The 24,664-nt window shown below is 38.0% G+C and overlaps 1 protein-coding gene across 1 annotated transcript in view; it reads right to left on the reverse strand.

The window, feature by feature from the left end:
• Positions 1-23,935, reverse strand: part of LOC107555183 (FRAS1-related extracellular matrix protein 2-like) — a 57,930-nt gene extending 33,995 nt beyond the window's left edge. Inside the window, exons 1-4 of the mRNA XM_016237900.1 lie at positions 18,783-23,935; positions 16,664-16,753; positions 6,637-6,783; positions 1,115-1,345 (exon numbers count right to left, since the gene is read on the reverse strand). Of these exons, the coding sequence (XP_016093386.1) occupies positions 1,115-1,345; positions 6,637-6,783; positions 16,664-16,753; positions 18,783-23,781 (5,467 nt within the window). The 5' untranslated portion in view covers positions 23,782-23,935. The remainder of the gene's footprint in view (positions 1-1,114; positions 1,346-6,636; positions 6,784-16,663; positions 16,754-18,782) is intronic.
• Between the last annotated feature and the right edge of the window lie 729 nt (positions 23,936-24,664).

Below are 24,664 nucleotides of genomic sequence, written 5' to 3' on the forward strand. Positions count from 1 at the left end.
GTACGGAAAGTATTCAGACCCCCTTCAATTTTTCACTCTTTGTTATATTGCAGCCATTTGCTAAAATCATTCAAGTAATTTTTTTTTCCTCATTAATGTACACACAGCACCCCATATTGACAGAAAAACACAGAATTGTTGACATTTTTGCAGATTTATTAAAAAAGAAAAACTGAAATATCACATGGTCCTAAGTATTCAGACCCTTTGCTCAGTATTTAGTAGAAGCACCCTTTTGATCTAATACAGCCATGAGTCTTTTTGGGAAAGATGCAACAAGTTTTTCACACCTGGATTTGGGGATCCTCTGCCATTCCTCCTTGCAGATCCTCTCCAGTTCTGTCAGGTTGGATGGTAAACGTTGGTGGACAGCCATTTTTAGGTCTCTCCAGAGATGCTCAATTGGGTTTAAGTCAGGGCTCTGGCTGGGCCATTCAAAAACAGTCACAGAGTTGTTGTGAAGCCACTCCTTCGTTATGTTAGCTGTGTGCTTAGGGTCATTGTCTTGTTGGAAGGTACACCTTCGGCCTAGTCTGAGGTCCTGAGCACTCTGGAGAAGGTTTTCGTCCAGGATATCCCTGTACTTGGCCGCATTTATCTTTCCCTCGAATGCAATCAGTCATCCTGTCCCTGCAGCTGAAAAACACCCCCACAGCATGATCCACCTGAGTTAAATATATGAGTGTCACAGCAAAGGGTCTGAATACTTAGGAAAATGTGATATTTCAGTTTTTCTTTTTTAATAAATCTGCACAAATGTCAACAATTCTGTGTTTTTCTGTCAATATGGGGTGCTGTGTGTACATTAATGAGGAAAAAAAATTAACTTAAACGATTTTAGCAAATGGCTGCAATATAACAAAGAGTGAAAAATTTAAGGGGGTCTGAATACTTTCCGTACCCACTGTATATCAGTCAAACAGCACCAGAGTTAATTTAGAAGCTTTTTGGTGCACCCCAAGGTTCAGATGGATTCAAATGAACCGCATTAACAGAGCAATCTCACCACAGTTTGTTGTAATCAAGCCAAACCTGCCAAGTGTAAATGCCTTAAGAAGTTGTGCATTGTTGCATGTTTATTAAAAATTGTTTGGTCAATTTCTGTTGGACTTACCATCACCTGGATCCACAATCTCAACTGTGGCTAATGCTGGTGACTCCAAAACAGCCATCACCGGCTCAGTCAGAATAATCTGGAACGTCTCAGACTGCTCGTATTTCCCATCAGAGAGAAGCCTCACTCTCCATGTGGCTGTGGTCTGGCTGGGGTTAAATTGTACCTGCTTCTGCGATTTTCCCAGGAAATCCTTGTCCTTCTCTGCACTGCCATCCAGAGTACCAATCCCTTAAAATAACAAAATATAACAATTTTTACAAAGTTTCCTGACTTCATATCTCCAGCTTGCAGATGTGTCTCAACTCATGACTTTGAGAACGATCTACTCAGAGAAGAGCAGAGAGCAGGGATTAGCGAAGTCTGCATTTTACAGATTTTGAGCACAACAGCGCAGGCGTCTATGCACGATCAACGCCATACAGAAAGAGATGCACTTAGTATAGAAGAAAAAAAGCCCAAGGGCTGTAAGTGTCTGATACTCAGAGGCTAGGGTGTACGAACAAAATCAAGGAACATGCTGAACTAAAGTACAGCATGTAGACTCAACATCCTCTCTACTGTAACGCTGGTATGAAGCTGTGATGGGATTCCCACACAGTGGGAAAACCTGCAGTGAACCTGCCCTGAAGCATTTGATCTCTGATACATCAAGCCGAGACACTGTCAGGGATTCGTCTGCCAGAACCTCCCAAACAGATGTGAGGAATTAAATCACCTCAGTATTTCAGATCAATGCAGGATGATCGCTGATCTTCCACACCACTTAAGCTACTACATGACAGGAAAAGCTAAATTGTAGAAAAGAGACTGCAGATTTAAGGATTTTATTATAAATATAGATTTTTTTATATTGACCCACTAGAAACATTACAAGCATAAAAAAATTACATAAAATTAAACATAATACAGACCATAGGTTTCAAATATCTCAAGCAGTCACAAGCCGTTTTCCTCCATGTAGTAGTTGTACATACAAAATAAATAAATATATACATATATAATGTTTTTATTTTTATGACAAATAAATAAATAAATGTTCTGATACAATTTAACACATTATTTTCATTAATTTTACACAATATTGTCAGCTAAAATGAAATGCCATTTTAGTTCACGTAAAACAGACTCAAATTTAAGAATTTGCCATGATGAAATATTGACAAAATTTAAAGGACATTTAAAAAATAAGCTTTATATTATTATATTAGACTGTTCTATATCATATTTAGTGCATAAATGATGCCTAAGATTGCACATGATTTTTGTAATTAAAATAATTATTTCTGTCACAGTTAAGGGGCCGTATTTGAAACCATCTTTAGTCAGTGAGATGTTCCCTCGTGTGACCATTACAGATTATTTAGCTATAACTTTCAGCAGAATATAACTTCAGATGGAACAAAAGCCTTCACATGTTCCATCAAACCATGCATGTGGAAAAAAATCTTCCAAGAAAGCATTGATTGAAAGATATAAGGTGTGTTCAATAAAAAAAAGGAATGAGAGAGAGAAAGAGAGTTCACTTTCAATTCCATTTCTCTAACAGCAGGAGGGCTCATTCTTACCACAACAAGCGGCATAGGATGCCAGCCACAGTGAGTGAGACAAGAGGAAAAGGAGAGAAAAGGGCCGAGCAGGCAGATGTGAAAAAGTAGAAAGCTATATGGGGGGAGGAGTGGGGTAGACATGTTTAGCAGAGATAGCTTCAGGCTCCAAAGAGCACAGAGGCATATGAAGCCTGATCTCAAACACTCTTCACTGGCTGTGAGCTTCACCATCACTAATACACTTTTACTGTTACAGGGATGGTTCATCTGAAAATGAAATTCGGACATAATTTCTCTCACTAATGTTGTTTGAAACCCATATGTGTTTTGTTTCTTCTGTTACAGTGAATTAAAGCAATAATTTTTGCTTGCCACTTCAAATTAATTGATGTTTTATTAAATTGTACACTAGTGTTCAAAAGTTTGGAGTTGATAAGATTTTTAAAGTTTTCAAAGTTTTTAAAGAAGTCTCTTCTGCTCACCAAAGCTGCATTCATTTGATCAAAAATAATGCAAGAACAGTAATATTGTGAAATATTATTACAAACTGAAATAGCTTTGTTCTATTTGATAATATTTTAAAATGTAATTATTCCCGTGATGGCAAAGTTTAATTTTCAACAGCCACTACTCTAGTCTTTAGTGTCACATGATCATGCAGAAATCAGTCTTATATGCTGATTTGCTGCTCAAGAAACATGTATTATTATTATCAGTGTTGAAAACAGTTGTGTAATATTTTTGTGGAAATAGACAGTATAAAACGGCATTTATTTCAAATAGAAAACCTTTGTAACTTAAAAAACATCTTCTTGATCCCAAACTTTTTAATGGTGTATTTTTAAATATTTGAGTACAAGAAGTTCTATAAGCCCAATTTTACGTTAGATCAAAAAAAAAAGCAACTTCTGTAGTTCCAGGTTTTAATGTGGCCCAATATAAATTTTAGTTTAAATGACCAAAAATGGTCCACAGATTGTACTACTCCCGTACCAAATTACATTCCATATATCCCTCTGTGTCACCTTTGTGTCTCAAATGCAAGTCCAATGAGGGTACATTGGCTAATTTATTTTGGCTCTGCCCAAAAATGTGTACATTTTGGACTGAGGTTTTTTCTTTCTACTCAAAGGTACTTAAGATTGATTTTCCTCATGACCCTCTTATTGCAATATTAGGCTGGGCCCCCTTCTTAGAGAAGTATAGTTTCAGTCAGATCCAAAGAGTTAAATATGGGATGACTATAGCAAAAAAGATTCTTTTGTTGATGTGGAACAAAGAGTCTGTTCCTAAATTTGAAACTTGGCTTACAGAGCTCAGTAATGTGTTACATATGGGAAAAAAATAGATACGAGATTGCGGGTAAACCAAAGAGATTTGTACAGATTTGGAAGTCCTTCTTGGAATATTTTGAAGGTGACCTATGATAACTGAATGTAACCTTTTTCTTTATGTAGGGTGGTTAATTTAATAAAATAGTAGTGTGTAATAATTATATATTTCCATAATTGGGTATTTATTGGTATTTTTTTTTAAATGACTCCGTATGTGTATATGTAAAGATGGCTGTATGTTCTCTTGTATAGATACACAAATATGAACGATGTATGTTTATGGAGATGTATATGTATACTATATGTGGGTGTATGTATATATGCATGATTACATTGATTAGTGTCATTAGGTTTTTTTTTTTTTCCTTTGATTTGCTGGTGTGGGGGGTTCGGGGATTGTTCTCTAAAATGTGAAAAGCTTAAAATAAAATATTCAAAAAAAAAAGAAAAAAAAGACCAAAAATGCAGTAAAAACTTAAACCTATGCGGCCATTCACACAGAACATGTTTTTCAGTAAAAAAAAAAAAAGTCTGGAGATGCATTTTTTTTTTTTTTTAAAGGGGTCATATGACGCGATTTCAATTTTTCCTTTCTCTTTGGAGTGTTACAAGCTCTAGGTGCATAAAGAAGTTCTTTAAAGTTGCAAAGACTAAAGTCTCAAATCCAAAGAGATATTCTTTATAAAAGTTAAGAGTCAGCCACACCTACCTAAAATGGCTCGTTCTAACACGCCCCCACATATCTACGTCGCTCTGTGGGAAGATTTGCATAACTCCGCCCAAATGTTCACGCAAAGAAAGAAGGCGTAACTTTTATTCTCGCTGTAGTTTTGTTGTTTCCGCCGCCATGTCGTAAAGACGCTGTGTGCTTCGTTGTGAAAGCAAAACTACTTTTTGGTCTTCCAAAAGAGGACGATATCTGCTTCGTCATGCCTGGAGCTGATCCATGCTGGTTGCTGAGGAAATACTACAACTTTGCGCTGTCGATCGCCGGATCGGCTTTCACCGTGGACGAAGCGGAGTCCAGCCCGGAGTCGTCACATGTCCTTCCGGATGCTCCTTTGTCGAAATCACCGGCCGCGCCGTTCTCAAGCCTCTGCTCTTTCTAACCCTCCGGTCGTTCCTCACGCTAGCCCCCGGCCTTTGCTCCCTGTAGGACACCGTGTGTGACGCTGTTTCGTTGTGAAAGCGAAACTACTTTGTTTGGCCTTCCAAAAATGGACACGACTAGAAATCAGTGGTTAAGTTGTATTTACAACACTGTTCCAGAACACTTCAACCCAAATATTCAGATGTGTGCAGCACATTTTATGGAGGACTGTTTCCTGATCCTGGTAGAGTAGACTACAATGCCGGCTGTTCTGACTCACAGACTGTAAGTACGTCTTTTATATTTAAAGAGTTTTTTGGGCAGTGTAGAGTAGTGCTTGTTGTTTGCCATTTCTCCGATCACAAATGCAGACATGGTTTTATGTTTACACGGCGCGATGCAACGCAACGCGTAAAAAGACAGTACAAGTCATTATAATCCATAATTATGTCCCCACTGGATGCAATGAATGCCTCGTTTATAATGGGTTTTCATGTTTTTAAATCATAGCTCAGGCCTGACAGGGCATCATCACAATATGGCAAGGGGCGTAACATTTCCGTCTCACGCTTGAGGTATTCACCCAATCACAACGCACTGGATAGCTGGCCAATCACACCACTTTTTTAACCTTAAACCGCATAAACACATTTCATTACACCAAATACACCAAATACTGTTCTTTTTAGCAGCATCATATGACCCCTTTAATGCAAATACTTATAATTTAAGTGGAGCATTTTTAGAATGCTGCAAAAGACGTAACAGTCAAACCAGTCTGTCTACTGCATGTTCACACAGAAGAACAATGGAAAAGGACTCTATGAGTTTGTACGCTATTCACAGCAGGAACAGTAAGCAAAAGCAGAAATGAGTGGAATGATTAAGGTCAGAAAAGAGAGGGCTTGATCACCCTACCGCCCCCTAGTAGAGACGAAGCTTCACTCATTTTGATTTACCTGCATTAGTCTAGATCCTAATTATTTACACCCCATATTCCGCTTTTCATTCTGACCCCCTTCCGTCTCATCTCTCTTGTTGCCTTCTACTCTCCAAAAATTCTCTCTTTTTAACCTCAACATCCCTTCAAGCCAACACACACCACAAATCCAAAGCAGCGTGAACAAAGACCCTTGTTTTCTTGAATACTGACCACATGTAGGGCTGTGCTGAGCGCGGTGCAGGGAAAGATAAGCAGGTGTATGCTCAAAAAAAGTGTTCAGACTGTTCTACGGATGTCAGAGAGAGAGCGAGGGCTTTCATCTCAGACACAAAGAAGCCAAAACCACTTAGAAAAACATCTCTAACAGCTCCCCGTTGATAAGCTTAAGTAATAACAGCTCTCACTGTGAACACAGACGCTACTGAATGCTAATGATTCCCAGTTAACGCCTGTACTGGTGACTTCTCGACAAGTTTAATCAATTCTGGATAATAGTTTGTTTTTTTTCAGCAAAAAATAGGTGATGGCGAATGGAAAATGTGTGAAATAAAGTATTATGCTGGCAGAAAATCGAATAAAGAATGATCCAGTGCTCTGATACTCACCAACAAAAGACGTTTCTCCCAGGAAACCTCTACGTCTGAGGATCACCTCGAGAACTTTGTCCTGCTCATCCACCACATAGTTTGGTTTCTCCAGAGAAATCCAAGCCCAGTTCAGACGAAACTGCTGGTTTTTCAGTTTGTTCCCTCCTGAAAACAACAATTAAAATGTATACACTCTTAACGGCATTATGAAATTAAACAGAGCGCTGTAGTAACAATGTATTTTTGTTGGCCAACCCGGAAGTTTGCATTACCCTGCTTCCCTGCAATAGGATTTTTCTACTGGCTTCTGGATTATTGCAGAAAATAAGTTCTGTGAACAACAAAAGTTTTTGATTCTAACACATTTTGTCCATCATGTTAATTATTACAAATGAACAAAACTTTCATGAATTTTAAAGCTTAAATACAATTGCCAGAAGTAAAAAGCTAAACCATGGTTGCATGACTTCGTCACCACCAACTCTTTCAGTCTGTATCTAAATGCAACAAATTGGAAAGTTTGAGTTAGAATAGTTTTCAAGAGCGCATGTATAAACACAATGAGGCTGTAAAAGCGGACTAGCAAGTAGCTTTCCTGTTCGGTGTGATGATGTTTAATGGCCCAGACAACCTCTGTAGTCCCATTTAGACACTAGTTAGCTTAAAAAAAAAGACATATTACTATTTTATGTCGCTGAATAAAACATGAAAATATCTAGCTTGTGTTAACCACTGACCTCATTTCAGGCATTCGACCAAAAACCCATTCAGTTCGGGACAATGGAACCTGAAGTTAAAAAATGCGAACTCATTTTCAGTTATAGGATTCATTCCTGCAGCACTCTATCAAATATTTGTTTAAATATTTTAAAATATTCACGGGGTGGAAATGTGTAAAACTTTAGGTCATTACAATTCTGCAGAGTTCTGCATACACGTGTTCTTACTAATACATTATGAAAATGATCCTCATATAAATCGACTCAGAAGGGATTAATTAGTGATCATTTACATCATAATGTACATACCACCAGCTGTTTACTTGAGGGGTTTATGGGAAATAACTCTCTCATAATCCTACATCTTACATGTAAATTTCCCCTTTTGGGAAAACTTACCTTATCAGGTTTTATAGCATAAAAACAGCACAATTAACTAGTTTATGTTGCAAGGATCCAGCATTTTTAATCCTTTTTAAGATTTTGATCACTTACAGTATCTCTATACTTATGTACTCGAACAAGAGTGCCTCAGCACCTGTCATGTACCCATGCAAACTAAAAATAAAGGTTTGTTTGTATAGAAAAAGAAGGTAGTTCAGTGCAGAACAGACAATGAAATATATATATATATATATATATATATATATATATATATATATATACACACATACATACATATACACACACATATATATGAATGAATGGGGCCATGTATCGTGAGATTTTGAGTGAAAACCTCCTTCCATCAGCAAGGGCATTGAAGATGAAGCGTGGCTGGGTCTTTCAGCATGACAATGATCCCAAACACACCGCCCGGGCAACGAAGGAGTGGCTTCGTAAGAAGCATTTCAAGGCTCTGGAGTGGCCTAGCCAGTCTCCAGATCTCAACCCCACAGAAAATCTTTGGAGGGAGGTGGAAATCCGTGTTGGCCAGCGACAGCCCCAAAACATTACTGCTCTAGAGGAGATCTGCATGGAGGAATGGGCCAAAATACCAGCAACAGTGTGTGAAAACCTTGTGAAGACTTACAGAAAACGTTTGACCTCTGTCATTGCCAACAAAGGGTATATAACAAAGTATTGAGATTCAATTTTGTTATTGACCAAATACTTATTTTCCACCATAATTTGCAAATAAATTCTTTAAAAATCCTACAATGTGATTTTCTGGATTTTTTTTTCTCATTTTGTCTCTGAGGTATACCTATGATGAAAATTACAGGCCTCTCTCATCTTTTTAAGTGGGAGAACTTGCACAATTGGTGGCTGACTAAATACTTTTTTCCCCCACTGTACATACACATATATATATATATATATCTTGTGTACGCTGACTTCACACTTCATGTGCTTGGTTTCACAATTCTTGGTTTATCTCACATTACTTGCATCGCCCAAATGTTACTGAATCACCATCATCATTTAGTTTAAGTATAAAATGATAACATGATACTGAATGATTACGATGGTAACGATTACCCCAACCAAACCAAGCTTCCAGAGACGCTTTCAGACACCTCTAACAGATCAAACAATGAGGGAATATCCAAAAGAGTATGGCCTACAATTAAATCTTTGGCAAATGTCTGTGTGAATGCATCACATTTCGTGCACACATACCTATAGACCAACTGCATCTCTAATCTATATTCATGCCATGTACTGGAGTCTGCCCAGATATTGATAACCCACTTCACGTGCACGCAAAACATCAGAGATAAATTCCCAATTTCTCAACAAGATCGACCATGTATATTCATGACTCGTTTCACTTGATTTCCTCGAGCTAACCCCTGGCTACTAATAACCCACTCTCTAACCTAACCTGATAGATGTCATGACTGGAAAAAATTTAAATGTTGTCAAAGCCACTGTATTTCGAACTCGATATTAGCCTGTAATGATGTACGGTTGCTAAGTGATAACTGTTTGGCAGGTGATATGCAGCGTATACAACTTCAGAGAATAAAGGAGAATAAACCATTTCCCATGTTAAAGTGATTATATTTGACATTTCACAAAGATTATCAGCATAAGCCACATGGTTCGTTAAATTATCACGGTGGTCCACATAATTAATAGTACATCAGGAGGACTTATAGACTCTTATTTCTACTCCAAATATAGATGTGGATTGCAGGTAAATTGTAAAAGGAATCTGTATTCATATAAATATAATTTAAAAAATGAATATAGTAACAGAATAATATATATATTTTTTTAAAGTAAATACAAAATATAAAGAAATCAGAAAGGCTACAGCCATACAGTATGTAAAAACAAAGATACTACTAATATTCACATATTAACAGTGGGCAATATTTGATTTGATTTATTGTTTTATTATAGCACTGTGAGTGAACATAAGCAAGCTAAAAGCATTTCTCCTGTTATTTCTGCAGTCAATGGTGGGTATTAATGCAGCGCATTATCCAAACAGCAATGACACTTTTTCTTTTATCCTGTCAGGTTGTATCAATTTAAGAAAGAAGTGATAGATAGGGTGTGGTTAAAATGTCACCAAAATCCATTTGCGAGTAAAGAAAAAGCTCTCAGCTCAAGGACTCCACTATTCTGTTCTCAGGGTGTTCATTCAGGTCAATGAGCCGAGCAAACCCAACACCATCAGTTATCACAAAGACAAACAAAACCAAGTGGAATTTTACATTTTCTAAAGAACATCAGTGGTGTTTGTCTTTGAAAAACATATCACAATGCTAAGTGTAATGCTAATTGCCATCGTTCAATAAGAAACAGGTAATCTGCATTATCTGAAAAAAACTGAAAAAAAATTATATATTTAGCCAAAATGGATGTTAATAACTCATGAGGTCTATCAAAATAAAATTTTAAAAAATCACATCCTTGTCTGTAGCATAAAGGAGTTTAATATTTGGGGGTTATGAAAAATGTTAACCAAGTATGAAAAATAGTAATATTGATTCTTGCCTAAGAAAAGGCCACTGAAAATGAAGTAAACAAAGGATCTAAATTAATGAGAAGAAAAGAGAAAACAAGCCATTTAGTCATAAACGTATAGCATCACACATGTGAATTTAAAATTCAGTTGTATTTGTTCTGTTGTCAAGCTGAACAATAACATGCTCTCATTAAGCTTTGCCTCTGAAAAAAACAAACAAAAAAAACCCCATACTGACAGCTGCTTTGAAGCCCAGTGGATTTGTCCAAACCCTGATACTGACAGTCTCCATGAAGCTTCTCACACAAAAAGCCCCTAATGAATTTATTAAACAGTAGCGTTTCAGAGCCGGATAGTTCAGACAGAGTTTCATAGATAGACATTACAACACAACAGCTGACATTCACTCAGAATAACTCATTAAAAGCTAATCAGTGTCTGGTGCATGAGAAGCTTTACTCTATCCAGAAACTTTGAAGAACTTCTTAACAGCATCTAAAAATAGAACTCACAAATAATTCATCAGATAGATTCCAATCCTCCTGAGTGACTGGATAAATTCTGACAGAAGTCAAATGGAGATGACCCCTGAGGGTACTTACAAACTACTATAGTGATTCATGAGGGTCTTATACTATCAGGGCTGGAAAATAAATCTCAATATGAGAATGAGAATGAATGAGAAGAGTAGAGTATTAAGTGCCATTAAGCACAGTGCCTTCTTTTTATTAATTCAACAAACCCTCAGGAGCGCCACACTCCCAAAACTTAGTTAAACACAAGTCATAAATAAGTGCTACTTTGAGGCCTGTTTATCAAAACTATTATGCATGTTGCACATACTCATGTTTCTATATTGGTTTCCTAACCTTTAGTTTATGGAACCAACCTGTGAATTGAAATAATTGAATTAGAACTAGAAAATTCTAAAAATGAATATGACCATTTCAAATAATACAAGATATTTGGTAGTCAATATTACATATGAATTCACTTTTTTCTGTAACATACACTACAGTTCAAAAGTTTGGGGGCAATAAGATTTTTTACACTTTTTGAAAAAAGTCTCATGCTTACCAAGACTGCGTTTATTTGATCAAAAATACAGCATTAAAATATTATTGTGAAATATTATTACGATACAAAATAACTGTTTTTTATTTTAATATATTTTGAAATGTACTTTATTTCTGTGATGGCAAAGCTGAATTTTCAGCAACCATCATTCAAATCATTCTTAATCTGATTTAGTGCTCAAACATTTCTTACTATTATCAATGCTGAAAACAACTGGGCTGCATTTTGTGCTGCTTAATATTAATAAGAATTTTTCCCGAATTCTTTGATGAATAGAAAGTTCAAAAGAACAGCATTTATTTGGAATAGAAATCATATCAGTGTTAAAGTCTTTATTGTAACTTTTGACCAATTTGAAGCATACTTGCTAAATTATACATATTAATTTAGTTAAATAATTTTTTTTCAATGAAATAGTACTACTAATCCAAACCATAAAAAAATAGTTTATAGTGTATATTTGCAAATATAGAGTAAAACAGCGAATTTTCATAAAAAAACCTGAAATGGCTTTTTGTTAAAACTAATGCTAAAACTTACGGATAAGCATGATAACAGTTGTGTCAGTTTATGCCTTCCCATAGGTTTCCCTGAAAAAGCACCATTGATGCTAGATCAAAAACGTCAAGAACAGAATCTCATTAAGGCTGTTTTTGGTGTTTCAAAGTGAGAATTGGGGACAGGTGCTTCTCAAAGAGCAGAAAATGAAGAAAAAAAGCAAACACAACATAACTATCATCTAGATTAATCACCAACACTGCATTCTAATGGATGTGTAGCTCAAACTGTGCATGAGCCAAAAAAATAACAATAAAAAAAAATAGCAGCTTGTTGGTCCTTTCATGGTTCCACTATAGCCTCTCCTCATCTAGCTCAATGGGCTCTTGGCTTCAGCCACAAAGTCTTGGCTGTCTGCTTTACTGCTTTCCATTTGGATTGAAAAATCTAAGCTAGTCTAGCAGAACTTGGAAACATTCAACAAGGACATGTAGTCAAGCAATTAAGACAATTCAGATTATCCAGGCTGCTCAGATTTAAACAAGAGGCACACAACCTCACAAAACACAGGAAATTATCTTCAACGAAGGTCACGACTTGCCTGGAATGGATGCCCTCAATTACTCTCTTCTGTGCCTCTGTCTTCACCAGTGACCTGCATAACCTTATTTAGAAGAACGCAGTTTCAAGAACAATGTTCAAAGACTGTCAGCAGACCGATGGAAGACAGCAGTCGCAAACCTCTCATTGGTCCATCACCTGTCCACTCGATCAGCGGCATTCCAAAATGTTTAACCAGGAATACCTGCAGGTGTGGTCTTGTCACTCGAAAAGTCAGCCATTCAGGTCTAAGGTTAATCCAGAAATCCACATCTGAACTGACCCTAAATACCCGCGCAACCCCCTAAACCAAACAATCCTTTGATTTAGTTTGAAGAGACGAAGCTTTCAGAGGAAATTCAATGCTAGCTCTTAATAATCCACAAGTGAATGCACAATCTTATGTCTATAGCCAACAATGAGAAACAGAGCTACAAAAACATCCTATTGCAATGCTATTTCTGGTTAATTTGATATGGAAGAAAAAAATAAACAGCACAAGTATATGGTTATCTACATCCACGCTAAGATTAGCATTGTTCTGTATTGTTCATACAGCGCCCTGGATCATGTTCAACAAATCCCCTGCAAAAAAACCCTTCACAATACAAGGTATACACTGGGGAAAACAGAACCAGCAATGAGATTTTTTTAAACCCAGACACAACAGAGCTTCAGGAACAGCCTAAAAAGTGGTGAACAGTCTGCAAAATAGCTTTCCATGAAACAAAAATGGGTTAAAATGGCATAAAATAAGCTCCAGTCAGGTCTGTTATACATAGAAACAGTACATAGAATTTTTTTTAAGTACATTTGCTTTAGAGCGAACACTGGTACAAGTACACATCAATAAACTTTGCAAAAAAATAAAAAATAAATCCCTCAGTCCCACAGCAAAAAAAAAAAAAACCATCAGCTATGATGCATCACGTAAAGCTTCGCTCTGTTCTTTGTAGCCTCTGTGCGTCCCTGCAGTCGTTCCTGTCATATTTATATCTCTGCCTCTGAGGCCTGATTGCAGAGAGAGGTGTAGAGGATTCCGAATAAGTGCTACCCATCATGATCTTTTGCAAAGGAAGTGTAACTGATAAATCTGTCCTCTTTTACTCGTTAAGTTTGGGAGCAGCAAGTTGCAAAACAGTTCAAATGGAGAACAGCATTTATTACTGTCAGTCAGAGGGTGTTTATGTGGCAACATTTTTTTATCGAGTTTAAAACGATATAAGCTCGGTTCTCAAAACTAGTGAGCCACCTCACTGACTACATACAGTAGGCAACTCCCCTCTAAGGCAGAATCCTAGCTGTTCTTGAACATCGTAAATGTATTGTGTACAAAATCGCCCCCTATACCATTATATAGTGCACTATTTGAGGGGAAAGTCATTTATAATGGTGTCTAAAAGCACTTCCGGCATGTCTGAATTTGTTTACTTGTTTCAATTCCCTCCTTTAAGTGCACTATATTATTGGAGTAATGTAGGGAATAGTGGATGAGGGTATAGGATGCACTTTCTAGGTATTAAAAGACGAATAATATGTGTATTAATGTGTTTTGGTATTGAACGAAATGAAAAAAATTGTCCACCTTTAACTTTTTTCATGGAGCTTGTTGCAGTGCGTTATGGGAATACATTTTCCACAAGGGACACATGCTAAAAAAAGATTTTGTAAGGTACATTCATACTGTACTGACAACAATTTGTCATGCCGACAAAACTTGTTCTGGCATGACAAAAACTTTGTTTATTTTCAATGAAAGTTGGTGATTTCAGTTTTTCTGGTTTAGAAACCAACAGCCCAGTGACTCGTTGACCTCCATCAATTGAATCGCTGTCTGTGTGAATGAGGCTTTGGGAGGCAGAATAATGAATTTGTCTACATTTTGGAACATCTTTAGCATCGGGAGCGCTCCTTTGATGCCTTACAATGTTGTCTCCAGAGGCAGCTTGCTAGGTTTTGGAACAGAGCAAAAGAGACAGAGGCAAAGATAAACAAAAACTAGATGATCTAGGCCAAACTCTGATGGGCAGTTTACAGACTAAAATAAAGCTAGCATTCAGCCTTAACTGTTCAACAAAAATATGTCTGAATTATAAATTCAGAAAAGGTACATGCAGAAATATCTTCAGAAGGCCACAATTTTGTTTTAAACTCAAATAGTCCTCTAACTGCATGTGGAAAACATGATAATAGTTAATTAGTTCTTTGCATTGAAAAACAGCCTCATCATCATTATAGGGAATGCAAGGAAAGAAAATTTTGGAAAACAAAACAATTAATTAAACCCCTCTGGAATACTACGTGTACTAAATACGCATGTCGCAGTCTAACAGAGTGTGTTAAATAAATAAATGCAGCTGTTTAACACAAATTGGCTGTAAAATGGAGTTTGTGATGTTGGCTGTGGTTGTCAGGCTTTTTGGATAAGCACAAACTAAGATGGTCTAATTAGCTCAGTTTCTTCAGGCATAATGTGGCAAAGTGTTTGCAATCACTGAATTTCATGCTGAAGCTGTACATTACTGCACAAATGTGGGGAAAAAGGGGTCCTAGGAGAAAGCCTTGAGGCACCTCATGATAATAACAGCTCAGCTGAGCCCTTTTGTGTTTGCACACTACATCTGTAAAATGAGATGAGAAAGACACAGATAGTCCCTTACTGCTTGAGGTCTTTCCAATAAAATAAATGCCTCGATCAACAATGGAGTGAAATTATCCACAGGAATGCAAAGAAACAAAACCGGTAATGACCCACTGGGCTCAGGGGTCCGACACCAACAAAGCTGCATACCAACGAGTTCCTACTCCTCAGTCTTTCCTGCCTGAACTGAGAGATGACTGACAGAGGAACAAACGCTCCCAAAAGGGGGAGGGAGGTAAGAGAAAAATAGTGAAGGGAACAAATAGGAACATAAACCAAAAATGGTCCTGTCAACTGAATGTGTACATTTTGTGATAAAAAATAAAAATAAATATGATAGTATTCATAAAAATTATTTTTAAAGATTTAAGAAATATAAAATATAATAATAATAAACACAAAATTAATTAGCATATTGTGCAATTAATTAATTTAAAACTGTCAATCGGTTACTATCCCGATTTGATTATTAATATGCCACTGCATGATCCTTTCAAACAGTTAATGCCTCTTGACTTGAAGGTGCTAGTGGACTGTAATGGTTATCTTGTTTCATGCCGCAACAGATTATTTCATGAAGACACAACTGGTGATTTTGAGCGCGAGAGAGACATGAAGCCATAATACAGCAGTTGAACCAGCTGTTTTACTATAGAGCTTGTATTTTCCCAACTCTTTCCAATGCCAAAGACCCTCTAATATTCAAAGTAATTGTAAGCCTGACAAAGGGTGCAGCTTACATTCATGGCTACAGGCTCGAATTATGTGTCATCTTGCCTCTAGTTTTATATAGCAAACAGCCCTTTGTGTTGCATGTATGCAGACCCTTCAATCCACAATGTCCCTTTCTGAGGCACTAACACAGGCAATCCACATAGGCGCTCCTGCAGTGTGCTTTGTAGTGTGCATATCACACATATTTGGCTTTCCAAATAAAACACAAATCATCACTAATCGCAACAAAGTCTTTAGCCGCAAGCTTTTCCAGCAACAGTGACGATCGTCATGTTCAACCTAATTTATACATGATTATCTATGCTCCACCAGATTTAATCCTACCCTGTTGAAATATGTTATTAGGGTCATTCTACCCCACACTAACTCACTTAAGTTTTCTTTGATGTACTAAAAAGTCATTACTTTTTTTTTTTTGCAGTCAAAGGTAGCACAGCATGTAATAAGCTGCACACACTGACAGTTCACCTACTATGGAAAGTAAAAGCCTAATTAAATGCTACATGTCTAAATGTATCCCTCTCTGGTCTAAGGGTTCACAATGTCTAAGGGTTCACAATTAAACATCTAAGGCTATTTCATCTGCAATGACACCTAAAACCAGAGGACATTATATCATTCATGAATTCAAATGATTTGTACTGTATTACTAATTTACATTTAAATTGATCATTAAGCAGACGCTTTTATCCAAAGTGACTTACAACTGAGATTCTTATTATTCTTCACTTTATATGGCTAAATATGTAAATGCATAACCGTAAACACAATCAAACCATTAAAAGCCTGAAAATTGGCACATTTAATTTTCTTGTAAAAATCAATTCCTTTTTTTATGTTGTTAGGACTTACCATTGTCCTCCACGGTGAAACTAAAGACATCACTGGTGGCATTGTTCTCGTCCTTCAGGATATAGCAGATCTTAAGATCATCTATGTCAGCTGAGAACACACACAAACATAAAACTGTAACATCAAATTGCACAATGCAATTTATTATTCATTCAGAAGAATCTATCTCAAAACAAGCTATGATAATCATTTTTTATGATGATCAACAAACCCTAGAGTGAAACGCTCAAAGATCAAATTGTTCTATAATCCGCTCAACTTGCAATTATGTCCATTATTATTCAAAGAGCATGCTTGGTTTAAAAACATCTGTGAATAAAAGGCTTTTTATGTTTTAATAAATCCAGGTGAGAATTTTCACAAAAGCAGCAGGGAGTGAGTCACAAAACAATAAGCAAAACAGGTGACAAGCTGTTACATAATGACAGGTGAGAACAAGAATTTTAAACGGACTCAGTCTCCCCTACATCTGGTCTGTCCCATCTCTCAAATTAGACCCCTTAACCACATCTGCACTGATACACAGTGGTTAGGTTACGGTGTACCATGATCAACCTGGCTCTCTCTTCCCCTTGCTCTGACCCACTTCTTTAAATTATTGATATCAGAGGAAGAAGCCTCATAAAAATGTTATCCTGTGATTCTTTATGCATGGATGAAACCGCTTTTCATATTGAAAATAAAATGTCTTCTTTCTTCGCAAGCACACACTCTCATCGTAAAATATTTAGCAAATGCCAAAGAGCAAGCGGTAGCAGAATATGGGGAAAGGGCAAAGTAAATAAAGAGAAGTGATTGTCCCTTCTGCTTCACTGCTCGTACTGATGAGGTCAAGTCAGGTTTGCCAGGTCTCTCTCTCACTTCTGCCTCTTCCAATGTCTGAGACACATTTCAGACTAAGTTAGCTTGACACGGATTTCACATCTTCTCACTATGGCTCTCATTGCTTGAAAGAGTGCATTTATGCTTTAGAAGTCATGAACCTATGCTGGTACTATAAGGATGTGCAAAAGGATATCTTTTTAAAATCAAAAAGCCAGACTAGTTAATTTTTTTTTTAATGCATTTTTGCTAATTTGCATAGAGTTTGATAGTTTAGGAGGCTAACCTGTTAGTATTATGCTAAGCAAATTATCAGCCTGATTGGTCAGGAAATAAACAGAAAACTAACAGAAAACACAGAGTTTCTTAAAATTATATACTATGAATCTATATTTATATTAATCATTTAAGCGTTGTTTAATTTAATGTGAAATGTAATATATTTTAAAATATTTATTAATTTATGTTTATTGATGGTTGAGAAAAATGAATATAAAAAGTGATATTGAAGGACCAGTATCAGTTGTTTACTGTTTTAACCAACAAGAGAAATGAATACCTGTTTACATACCATTTGCAAAATCTTCAAGATCTTTAATTTAAATTTAAAAAATGAAATGTATCTATATAAAATGATAATTTTATATACAAAATTAAATGTATTATATAAAAATTAATAATTTTTCTTTAAAAAACAACAACAACAACTAAACTTCTTACAGATACTGCAAGGAATTAAACAAATGATAAATCAAAGAATCCTAACATTGGGTATTTAAATAGCCAGTTAAAGTTTGAGTTTGCAATGGATGGTACTACCTGTTTGTCTGAGCAATGGCGCATAAGCCCAAAACTCATGCTGCTCTTACAACCCAGTCAAGATGCTCAAAAAAAAAAAAAAAAACATATTGCGGGTCTGTCTGTTATGGCTAGCAGCAGAAAAATTACACCCTTACTCTTTTTAAAATGTGGTTTGCCTGTAACCATTAACACCTTTCTCACTACAGGGAAGTTAGAAGGCAAAAGTATGAAAACGTAATAATTGAAAGGAGATGTGTGAACGCTCTAGTTGTCTCATCAAGAATTTAAGCCGAAGGCTAAAAGACAAGACACATCAACCTGACCTGAACATGACGGGTACATAGCATTTCTTACGGAGACAATTCTTACATGTGTATCTTCAAATGATGTTTCTACAGAGCATTAAACTGCACAGTTCTAGCACAATGAATGGAAAAAGCATTTCACAGGAACCAATCATAGGTGGTAAGAAAATTTGGTGCTCATAATACATTACCTTGTGTGAAGATGTTGATTGAGTCATTCCCTCTGTCCAGGCTAATCAGGTACCCATGCTCTGGCTGTGCAGTGATATGAAAAACCAAAGCCTCAGGGCTGCTGTCTCTGTCAACCACCTTCAGGACTTTGCTTGTGATCTGATAACCTAAGTGACCTGCGGACAAGACCTTTAAAGTCGCTGCTCCTTTGTTAACCACAATCTGAGGCACACCGTTGTCCACTGACACAATGGTAATCTTCATGGTCTGAGGTCTTTGGGTCTCAAAAATGGTATCAGGGAAGACAAAAAAATCTGAATGGATACCATCAGTGACTGCAAAAGAAAAGCTGTCCTTGTCCGACTCTGTGCCATCATGCTTGTAGCTGATCATATTCTCATTCAGGTCCTGCATTGTGAACAAAGTCACCTGTCGACTGTTGTTGAAGAGCAGCTTGCCATGAATGGGTAGTTGGGTGACTGTAAACTTGAGAAGGTGCTCAGCTGTGTCTTGGTCCTCAATGGACAACTCAAAGGGCGTAATGAGTTTGGTTTGTCCCTCAGTCACTAGAAGGTCATGAATGGTCAGTACCGGCTTTTTATTGTCAACATCAACAATTGAAACACGGAATGTGCGGAACACAGGGTTGTAGCCATCGGTCACCTCAAACTCAAAGCTGTCCATCTTGACTTCATCATCGGCAGTATGAATGTAGCAGATCTTGCTCCCGGCCAGCTGTAATTGGGTAAAGAACACAATAGGCATGCCTGGTGTATCTGTGCTTTCCAAATGCCCTCTCACCGGGGCTCTTGTGATGGTGAAGACTAAGTTCTCATCAGGGCTGTTGAGATCACTAGTGCTGAGGAGGTTCGTTGTGAGTGTCACTTTGCCACCTTCTTTAAGAGACACCCCCTTACTGATGACATCAGGAAACACCATGTCAATGCTGCCCACGGTAATATAGAAGTATCTGTCAATTAGAGGATTGATGCCATCTGTGACATCAAACTTTACAAGGTCTCGAATGCCTTCCTGTCCATTGTGAGTGTACAAAATGAGACCCTTGTTCACCTCGTTTTGTGTAAAGTTCATGCCAACTGTTATGTTCTCTAGAGACCTAGCAGATCTTTTCTCCACATAACCTGCTGGTTTTCTATGAAGGAAGCCCTGACCGGGGCCGTAGCGAATAATGAATGTAAGTGATTCATCATCTGAGTCCAGATCAGTAGCTTTTAGTACTTTACTGTTTATCTGCTTTGTCTCACCAATCTCGATTTCAAGCCCATCGTTAATGGCAAGTCTTGGTGTTTCATCATCCACAGGGATAATCATGATCATGATGGTGGCCTTAGCTGAATGTTTCCCATCTGTAAGAAGAACGTCAAACTTGTCTTCAGTGGTTTCAGAATCATCATGGTCATAAATTATGCTAGAAGCTTCCTTGATTTGTTCCACGGTGAAATTTGTGATTGGGACAGAGCCACTAGCAAGCTGATTGAGGATGAACCCATGATTTGGGGGTTTGGTGATAATAAACATCAACTCTTTTGCAGGAACATCAGCGTCGACTCCATTCAAGAGCGGTGAGTCAATGATAACATTCATGCCCTCCATTACAACAAACTCTCGCATAAAGATCTCCGGTTTTTCATCGTTGGTGGGAATAATTATAATTGGAAAGAACTGTCTCTCTGAGAGATTCACACCATCTGAACATCTAAACGTGAACCTGTCCTCCACTGGCTCAACTCCTTTATGTATGCTTTGGACATAGTGAATATGACCATCATTCACATCTCTAATAGTAAAAGCACTTACTGCCATTCCCGACCTTGACTTTTCAGAGCCTGGTGCTGGAGAGACGTTCTCCACATATCCTGATGTGGGCTGAACAATGATGGTGCACAGAATGTCCTCAACTGGCGTGTCTGCATCCTCAACCCTTATCTGATGTCTACCGATTGTGTTTTTATTCCCTTCAAAGACGGTAAAGGTAGGGCTAACTGTGACCACTGGAGTCTGGTTATCTACAGGCAGAACGGTGACATGAACACGGACTCTGTTTACTCGGTTACCCCCTACATTCCACTCATCAGACATGTCTGAGAGGGTCAGGCTGAAAAAGTCTTCTATCGAAGTGAGACCAATCTCACCACTGGTGTGAGCATACACAACTAGGCCACTGATGATATCAGCTTGGGTGAATCTGCTTGAGGAAAGTCCACTCACCAGAATTTCTCCAACCTTAGGAGCTTCTTCTACAATGAATGTCAACCTCAGGTCATCAGTGTCCCCATCTTTTCCCTGGATAACACTGGCGGTAATTTCTGTAGCACCATTTTCCAGGACGTCCAAGCGAGAGCCAAAGGTGCCCTTTGTGAGCCTGAGCATTGGTGTCTCATCATCAATAAGCTTTACCGCTACCTTCACAGTGATTGTTACAACATGAACACCATCACTAACATCCAATTTAAAATAGTCACTTGTCATTTCATCCCCATTGTGGATATATGATACTTTTCCAACAGAGATATCCTTCAAGTTGAAACTACTTCCTTTTTTTAAGTCAGTAAACGTATGCTGAACATGGCCGTGCTGTGGAGTTTGACTTAGCGTGAATGAAATTCGCTTACTGTCAGTGTCAAGGTCATTTGCGTCAAGTTCGGCACTCGTGATGACATGCAACCCTCTTTCAAGGACTGTGAATCCAGTGTTCGTTATCTGTGGGGGTTTGTTGTTCACAGGTTCCAGAAAAATTGTAAAAACTCCATTAGCACCGTTTCCAGCAGTGTCCTCTACTGTGAAATGGAACTGCACCACATGTGGTGTGATGCCAAGCTCAAGGTCTGGTGGGCTGTAGGAAATCTTATGATGGTTAATTTGTGCTTGGGTAAATTCGGTTACGTCAGTATCTGGGCTGTCAGTCAAAACAATAGACCCAAATTTATTGGGATTATTCTCATCAGTGTCAGTTGGCGGTTGAGTTATTGTATATTTCAGGTCACGGTCCTCTGAGTCCAAGTCAGTATAACGAAGAACATTCTTGTTAAAATCAGTCAGCTGGTACTCATGGACTGTCATCTGCAAAATAGTGCCTAGGAACAGCACGGGTGGAATATCATCGATAGGTAAAATTTTAATAATAAATGAATTCTCGCCAGATTGGTTGGGAGGATCGGCATCATCTTGTATTTTAAAAATGAACTGATCAGTAACCGTCTCTGTGATGTGTGGACCTGTATGCCTATAGAACAGCTTTTCATCTGTGATATCTTTCTGGAGCCACTGTGTCACTACTTTCTCATACACACCATCTTCTGCATTAAATTTCCAGGACGACGGGTCTTCGGGTGCTTCAGATTGCCTCACCACAACCTCGCCAATAGCAGAAAATGGAGGCTCGATTGTAAATTGAATGGTGGAATCTTCAGAGTCGATGTCTGCTGCACTGAGCATGAGCTGTGAGATGGGCACCATCTGATTTTTGAATAAAATCAGACCAGTGTTTGCATTTATGATGGGCGGCTCATCATCTGTGGGTACAATTGTGATGGGGAACAAAAACTCAACTTCATTCTTGCCATCTGACATTCTGAATATTATATTATCACTGTATGTGTCACTACCATCATGCTGGTATACCACAATGCCGACCTCCAGATCAGCCAGTGTAAAATACTTCCTGTTGGTGCCCAGAACAGTAAAGTGACCGTGACGCAGTCCATCAACCACCGTTATCCTCACACTGTCCAGGTTGTCTTCATCACTTATTTCTAAATTGTTCTGAGTAAACAAAGACTTAGACTGGCCTTCATATAATAGCTGGCCGGTATTCTTAGTGACTACTGGCGCTAATGTATTCATGGGCTTCACAACAATCATGAAAGCAAAAGGATCTGAAATGCCACCATCTGTGTCTATGACCTCAAACTCGATTTGAAAGATCCTCTCTGTATCGGAGTCCAAAGAGGGAGGTTTGTATGCTATTTTCAGACCTTTAAGATCCCTTTGATAAAAGGATGTGATAGGTAAATTCCTATCATCTGTACTCACAATATAGCCCTCCTCAAAGGATAGAGGAGAAGTGATGTTGAAAATGAGATCATCAGGATCCGATTCTGTGTCCTCCGCAGCCAACATATCAGGAGTTAAAGCCGTCATAACAAACTGATTAACTTCCATCATCATCATAGCCACAAAACTCGGTCTGGGGGGAGTGTTTTCTTCGCCCTCTTTTATCCGAATCATCACATGGAAAAACTCTTGTTTCAGTAAATTATTTTCTTTGTTCCGTAGCTCCACAACTATTGGGATGTAATCCTTATTAGGGGACTTGTGGGTAGACGTGTGCTCATAGCGGATATCTGAATTGAGAAACAGGTCACAGTCCATCATTTTTTCCAGTTTGCTCTCATCAACAACTTTACCATATTTAGGAAGAGCACTGCTGGCAGCCAGTGATGTTACCTCACATTGTTCTGAATCTTTATCATAGGTGAAGTCTAAAACCTTTCTGCCGATAGGATTACTAGTACCAAGCAGTTTATCAACAATAAGGGGCATGTTCTTAGTGACAATCTCCAATTGTGTGAAAACAACCTCCACCTCTAGCATAAAGGGAATGATAATAGTTTCAGTCTGAGTGTCATAACTGAGTTGCAGCTTCACCCGGTCACCCGCAGGGCTCCTAGAACCGAAATGAGAGTATCTTACATCGTTAGGACCAAATTCACATGGGAACTTTTTAGGAGACACATGTCCCGGTCTCTGAGGCAGCGGATCATTATCCAGAACGGTAATACTGCACCTGTCTCCCGGCTGAACTTCAATGACCAAATCGTTGATCGGATCGATGTAAACAGATCTCCCGAAAGGCACGTGTATGCCGTTGTTTTCCACCAGTATCGCGTCCTCGGAGAGTTCTGGCGTGTACGCGTACGACAATCCGTGTGTTTCTACTCCTCGCGCTGAACTACCTGTCAATGAAAGCAAGAGAATGAGAAATCCGTGAAGTTCCATGCTGAACGCGCAATGCGCACAGCCACAGGAGGTTCTTGGGTAATTGAAATATCCAAATGGAGCTCAATGGGGTTTTCCGCTCTTTATGCTTTACATCCACGAGGGGAGAGGAGACAAATACAGAAAGTTCAGAAATCCCACACGCGCACCAGGATGCTCGTGCGGCATTCCCACAGACTCAGCGCAAGCTCGATTTTAACTTGTGCGTGGATGGCAGCAGGAGGACACGCCCACAGTCTCATTCTATTGGACGGAGAGTTGCATTCCCATGTTCGCAGGTGATTTTCTCAAAGGATTTGACTCTCTTCTTTAGTTGTTTTGTTAATCTGGCACATCTGGATACAGTTGTAACTCTCTAAATTTCTTCAATTAAATATTCATAGAATGATGTATTCCGTATGTTCTCAGTAAAGCTATCTCATGAAACAAAAACAACTGAATTTAAGTTGTAAAAGTATTTTCCCCCTTGTATGTCCAGCATTTTTCTGATGTGTAAAGTTGCAATGCATTTGAATTTAAACTTGTGCCTATTTTATCTCAAGGTTGTTGATTTAGCTCTTAAAGAGCAGGAAGATAAAACAACATTAACTTATTGCTTTTACATCTAAAAATTTAGTATGTATCTCAAACAGTAACGCTAAAGTTATGGGTTCGATTCCCAGGGAATGCAAGAAGTGATCATTTATGACCATTAGGTAAAAAGTATGCCAAATGTATAAAAGTGAATAACATTTAACTTAAAGCCAGATGAAGATGATGAGTTGATGCGAGAGTTTTTATACTAGGTCTCTTGACCTGCTCCAGGGACCCTTTTTAATAATTAACTTAGAAATTTGGCCCACTCACTCAGGGTTCCTCCCTCCAGCCTCTCAAATATCTGTAA

The sequence above is a fragment of the Sinocyclocheilus grahami genome, unplaced genomic scaffold (genome assembly GCF_001515645.1).
Source record: "Sinocyclocheilus grahami isolate Dianchi unplaced genomic scaffold, SAMN03320097.WGS_v1.1 scaffold526.1, whole genome shotgun sequence".
NCBI lineage: Eukaryota > Metazoa > Chordata > Actinopteri > Cypriniformes > Cyprinidae > Sinocyclocheilus > Sinocyclocheilus grahami.